This window comes from Salvia hispanica, chromosome 5 (genome assembly GCF_023119035.1).
Source record: "Salvia hispanica cultivar TCC Black 2014 chromosome 5, UniMelb_Shisp_WGS_1.0, whole genome shotgun sequence".
In the NCBI taxonomy this organism is placed as follows: domain Eukaryota; kingdom Viridiplantae; phylum Streptophyta; class Magnoliopsida; order Lamiales; family Lamiaceae; genus Salvia; species Salvia hispanica.
This window is the reverse complement of record NC_062969.1, coordinates 40003465-40009868: the sequence shown is the minus strand read 5'-3', so window position 1 is coordinate 40009868 and position 6404 is coordinate 40003465. Positions and strand designations below refer to the sequence as shown.

The 6404-nt window shown below is 33.7% G+C and overlaps 1 protein-coding gene and 1 non-coding gene across 2 annotated transcripts; both read right to left on the bottom strand.

Moving 5' to 3' along the window:
- Nucleotides 1-3216: 3216 nt before the first annotated feature.
- TRNAK-UUU lies at nt 3217-3289 on the bottom strand. The gene has a single exon. It is a non-coding gene; the product is annotated as a tRNA-Lys (tRNA).
- A 434-nt stretch (nt 3290-3723) lies between these two features.
- Nucleotides 3724-5105, bottom strand: LOC125186244. The gene is made up of 2 exons (XM_048082598.1): nt 4064-5105; nt 3724-3988 (listed from the first exon to the last, which is right to left on the bottom strand). Exons 1-2 carry the CDS (start codon nt 4972-4974, stop codon nt 3934-3936), a joined length of 966 nt encoding a protein of 321 aa, XP_047938555.1. The 5' UTR covers nt 4975-5105; the 3' UTR covers nt 3724-3933.
- Nucleotides 5106-6404: the final 1299 nt, after the last annotated feature.

The following is a 6404-nucleotide window of genomic DNA, read 5'->3' as shown; positions in this document are numbered from 1 at the left end:
GGTGGATATAATGCCATGTGGAAAAATTTAAATGAGTATTAAATAAAATTGAAGGGTATTAATGTCAATTCTCTCTTATTAAAACTTTAAATTTACATAACTCACTCGATTTATGTTATTTTTTAGCAAAAAATATATCAAATTAAAGGTAATTTTATAAGGATTCTAACGATATCTTACTTGCATATGTTCCGACGACGTTCGGATGATGAAACTTAATGATTTTTGTTTCAGTTTTCGTAACATATTTTTTATCAACAAATACATAAAAAAACCTCAATATTATGCATGTAAAATCTCAACATTATGTATGTGAAATCTCAACATTATTCACGTGAAATCTCAATAAAACTGTATTGAGATTTTGTCTACTATTTATTGAGATTCGTAAGATTTAATCTCAACCACTCATTTTAAGATCCAAGGGTGGAGATTTGGTCTTGATTTTTGATTGTGATGCTAAAAGCATTAGAAGATGACCCATATAAATATATTTTATACAACTATCTATACACCTATTTGGCTATTTGTATAAGCTGTATAATATGCATCCAATTACATACATATATAATACTACTATTAACTGATTTTAGTTGAATTAAAACTATAAATCACTTGATAAAGAGTAGTATATTGAATATACTTAATTAAAAGAATGTTCTATACAATTGATATAAGCTGGATAAATAAAATAAAACGATTAAATAAAATGGATAAATTAAATAAAATAATTAGGTAAAATACGGTTAACAAATTTGTTAAAAAATGAATATAGAGTTTAATGGTGCTAAGAAAGAAATAAAATATTAGTAGTAGTATAATAAAAACGCACCATTGAATTGTTTAAATCATGTGGGCCTGATCTATTTCTTGGGTCTACACTGCAGCACACATTGTTGGGCGCCTTCGACTTGTTTTAAAAATCAGACCGGCAAGCGAACCGAAAAGACTATCAGTTTACGGTTTAACTGGTCCAACCGATTGAACCACTGGTCGAACCAGAATACTGTAGCAAATATATATATAAATAAATATACATTATAAGGAATATTAAAATATAATATATGATCAGATATATTAATCATATATTACAAAAAAAATTAAATCATACTCCAAATATATATCTAAAAAATTAGTAATAATTAAATACTCCACATATTACACAAAAATATTAAAACTTATATTTCATTAAGTATACATCATTGCATACAAATGTTAGTATTTAATGAATAGTAACATATAATTAAAACTTAGAAACGATAGATAATAATTTAAATTTAGTAGATGATAAATATAATTAAATATACCATACGTAAAATTTATTGATGATAAAATGTCACTAAAAATAAGAAACATGTAATTAGTGGTAAATATAATTCCATACATATACTACTAGTTAGAAAATATTATAATATCGTTGATTCATAATATTAGTTGAATTCAAGTTATGCCACGAGAATGAAGGTGGCGCAGTGGTTGATTCGTTGTTTAATGTCTAGGAGGTCCCATGTTCGAATGCTGCTGGTGCAAGTTACTTTAACATTTTTGAAGGTATAGTCCAAAACCGGTTCAACCGGTCCCCGGTTTTCGGCCGAACCGGCCGGCTCAAGCGGTTCAAAACGCTTGAAAGTCTACTGGTTTAAATGCACAAACCGGACCGGACTAGGCATCGGTTCGTGGCCGAACCGATCTGACTAGCTGGTCCGAACCGATTTTTAAAACACTGACTTAAACCAATACAAATAAAAAAAAAATTCAAAGTGAACTGTACTCCCTCCGTTCCATAACTATAGAATCATTTTGTCATTTTGGTAATAGAGTCATTTCACTTTTTAATAAAAGTCAACGCACCTACTTTACTCTCTCTTACTTTTTTCTCTCTTTATCTCTCTACCTTTTTCATTTTCCACTATATTCTTTTTTACTTAACTCACCTAACGCAATTTTTCTTAATATTCGTGCCAAAATTTTTTGCCTCTATTACTATAGAACGGAGGGAGTACGATTCAATACAGGTCCACCGCTTCTTCTTCTTCGGAAAAAAATTACTCCTATTTTCATTTTCTATTCAACAATTTCCTCAATTTCCTCAAGTACTGATTTCATTAGATTTAGACTTTTTTTTCTCTCTCTTTATATTTGTTCGCTTGAAATGCCATGCCCCCTCTCTATCTTCTCTTTCCCTTTCTTGTCCTTCTCGGCGAATCTGCATACAAAATTGAACATATCACCACATTTAAGAACATAACTAATTATCAAAATAAATTCAAATCAACGGGCTTACATATAAATGTCACTAATAAAACCGATATAAATGTCACTAATAAAACCGATTTTCAGGACACCCTTCATTAGAACTGTAGAGAAGTAATCCCCGCCCTTGCCTTGGACGACTTTGACCTTGGCATATTCAAGATTATCAACAATATGCATGAATATGTAGAAGACCCAGCTGCTACTTTTAATATCTTTGTTGCCGGTGTAGAAAGCTTCCACCACTTGCACATTCTGACCCCTAGGCCCCACCTTCACGAACACTTCCCCCACCTCCTTTTTGGAGGACAGATTGTACACGAACCAAACACATGAATAGTCCAAATACTCATAATGGATTTTAGTAAATTGTGGATTTAGAAAGTACAATGGATTTTAGTAAATTGTGGATTTAGAAAGTACTAATAGAAATGTTGAAAATAAGAGTCCAAATAAAAAGGTGTAGCGGATTTTAGTAAATTGTTAGAAGTGTAGTGGATTTTAGTAGATGTTGAAAAAAAGAATCCAATTACAGTTTTTTTGTTAGTTATTCATTTTCCATAATAAAAAAACATCGATCTATTGATGGAGAGGCAAATGCTCAAAGCTCAACTCCGAGCTTGATAATTTGACATGAACAAGTATCGAATTGCCTAACGTCACCATCTCTTTGCTCCTAGCAGTCTACCTCCGGCTAATTTTGTATATAAAAAGGTTGATATTACCTTAAAAAGTGCTTGTTGTTTTTCTTAGTATGTTGCTAAAGATTAGATACTCACAATTTTTGTGCCGAGTTAAGGTTTGATCACATGATTTCCAGTTTGTTTAGCGTTGTGAAAGATTAGATAATGGTAAAGAAATTCGGACAATCAGCATAAAATAAACGATGTTGATGATCTAAACAAAACTAAATAAAGATATTTTTACTAGCTTTTTAAGCTTCCAAATAAGAATTAAACAAGACGCCGTCTGTGGGAATCGAACCCACGACCACGTGGTTAAAAGCCACGCGCTCTACCAGCTGAGCTAAGACGGCTTATTAATACACACTGTGCAATTAAGGAACTTAATCGATTTGACTTGTAAAAAAAATTAAAGTGGAGATATAATTTGAATGTGTAATGAAATTATTAATCTCATTGGTTCAAATTTCTTTACAATAATTTAAGTGCTCACATCTCATGATTTGTTTACCTACAACTTCTTTTAGAAAATAGATTCCTACGCAAAATGTGCATAAATAAGCATACAATTACACGTCAATTTTAGATTGGGTAAATAACACCCCGAGATTCTCTAGCGTTTTCAGATAATGCACTTTGCATAACTCATAAAAAAAAAAAAGGAACAAGATTTTCAATTTCACCAAACTTAATTGAAGAATATGCTCCAAATTCTTTGCATTCAACCTAATATTGCTACAACGGCCGAAAAATTTAGTTGCAGAGCCTTGATATTTGCCCAAAAATTTAATCGAAGGGCCTCAATTTTGGTACAACGTGCCTCTACAAAATTAGCAAGAAATGGACAGATGAATTTGTAGATACTATATAGTAAAGGTTGCGAGGGTTATGATCAAGGGGAAAAAATCTAAAAATTCAATATATACTCCTACAAAAGGGTGAATGGAATGCAATGAATGAGCAAAAGGCATAAAGCTCATTCAACATCATCTTTCATTCACTTGTCTATCATCTCTATCTTCTCTTTCCCTTTCTTGTCCTTCTCGGAAAATCTGCATAAAAAAATGAGCATGTCACATTTACGGACATAACTAATTATCAAAATCAATTCAAATCAACGGGCTTACATATAAATGTCACTAAAAAAACCGATTTTCAGGACACCCTTCATTAGAACTATAGAAAGGTAATCCCCGCCCATGCCTTGGACGACTTCAACCTTGGCATATTCAAGATCACAGTAGTTATTACCAGCCACACGCATGAACACGTAGAAGCCCCAGCTACTACTTTTAATATCTTTGTTGCCGGTATAGAAAGCTTCCACCACTTGCACATTCTGATCCCTAGGCCTCGCCTTCACGAACACTTCCCCCACCTCCTTTTTGGAGGATAGATCGTACACGAACCAAACACATGAATAGTCGATAATGAATAGAATGTCGCCCCCCACATATACGAGGTTCCTATATCCCATGTCATGACCATATAACGGAGGAGGGATGTTTTCTGCAAATATAGCCCATTTGTCTTGAGCAATGTTGTAAGAGAGGAGAGATGGTTTACAATCTAAGGCACATCCTATTCCTCTGCCATAAAGCAAGTGGTGATAGTATATCATGACAACTTCATCGGTCCACTGAAAGCAAGAGATTGCACAGGGACACATAGTCATGGGAGTGGGAACAGGCAAGTCCTCTCCGTTCTCCGGATCATACAATTCAAAGGCAGTGAGTGGACGGGGATACTCACCCATGGAAACACTCAAGTTCTTAGCATCCAACTCTCCTTTCTCCGGGTCGTACAACTCAGCCCAACCTTCTCGTTCAGCTGTGCCCCCGCAGATGAATATCCTGCCATCATGTAACGGGACTAGAATGGGGTGGGAACGCTTTACCTTCATAGCAGCGGGGCAAAGTGTCCAAGACTCACATAGAGAACCATCAGCTGGTGGCACTGCAGACCACAAACAGTTTGTCGGTTCAGACTTTTCTCTATCTTTTTCTTCATCTCTAATATTAATCATGCCCCCAGCCATAAACAAGGTATCACCCACACAGAAAAATCCCACACAAAAAGGTTTGGGTTCCAGTTTTCTTTCAAATCTGGATATTACAAGATCTCGATCACTACAATCCTTCAAGCCCAACTCGTCGAAACTATGATAGTGCATAGTACGTTCGGTGGTAGACCAAAGCACCGTGAAGCGTAAACCGCCCTCCATATGCTGCTGAATGAAAACCAACATAAAAATATTACCCATGTAACGGAAATAATTATCCATCAAACAATGGATTAGTAAATTTTCCATTTAATCATGCCATCATAAACTAAAGTTCAGGCTCAATAAAATTATTGCCAAGAATAGCATGAGACATGAATGTATTCTATTCTATTGATGAGCCAAATAAGTAGTCGTAGTAGTAATTAAATAAAAAGAAGAAAAGACATTTCCTAAGTACAAACTAACTACATATATAAACACAACTATTCAATGTCAATTTGCAACAACTATATCCCATCTTCTTCCATTAGAATCAACCAAGAAATCCATCACTCACATACTGTATATACTTCTTTTTTTCCTTAATGCACAAAGAAATTGATCTAATGTTTGAGTAAATCATTTACCATTTTTTCTTGATTCTTCATCTCCATGAGATGCTCCTAGAATCAAAATATCGAAACAAAAGTTAAATTGACTATGATTATAATATGAGGGGTGTGTGTGTGGCTTAGTTGATTGAATTTACTATTCGAGCTTGATATCTAAATTGCAAGAACTCGAGCTGGCGCTTGAGAGAACGTAGCTCTTCATCACCGTGTATGTCGCTCAAGTCATCACCGCTGTACCTCGGAGTAAAGAGACTCATTTGGCCAAGCCCTTCTCCTGAAATTATTTATTCATCACACCAACAAGATTAACTTCTACCATGTAGTCTATTGAATCAATGAAACTAATAAGCCACCAAACAATGAAATTAGCCCTAAGAATAGCATCAATATCGATTCTAATTCATAAATTAAATCTATGGAGTATTGATGATCTAATAATCCAAACAAGTAGTAATTCAAGTTACAATTAAGAAGATGATGAACAAGCAATGAAATTAGCCCTAAGAATAGCATGAATGCCGATTCTAATTCGTCTATTTATGGAGTATAGATGATCTAATAATCCAAACAAGTAGTAATTAAAGTGTTAATTAAGAAGATGATGAACAAACATACTGATCAATAGAGAGGAATGAGAAGAGGGTTGTGGCGTTAATTCTTCTCTAGGGAAGAAGAGCGATTCATCACATTTTAATAGAAAATTTTTTAACTAAAAAATCTAATTTTAGGGAAATATTCGATTTTCGTTAAAACAATATTTTTCATAATTTAATTATGAATAAATCTAATAAGATCATATATTCTGCAAATTTGAAAAGCCACGTATAAACCCTAGATCAACTTCAAATAAGG

Bases quoted from the DNA above. Each gene is read 5' to 3' on its own strand.
- LOC125186244 (XM_048082598.1), bottom strand. From the start codon at position 4,974: ATGGCTGGGGGCATGATTAATATTAGAGATGAAGAAAAAGATAGAGAA. The intron at 3,989-4,063 runs GTAAGCCCGTTG...TTTTTTATGCAG, and splicing joins TTTTTTAGTGACATTTATAT to ATTTTCCGAGAAGGACAAGA.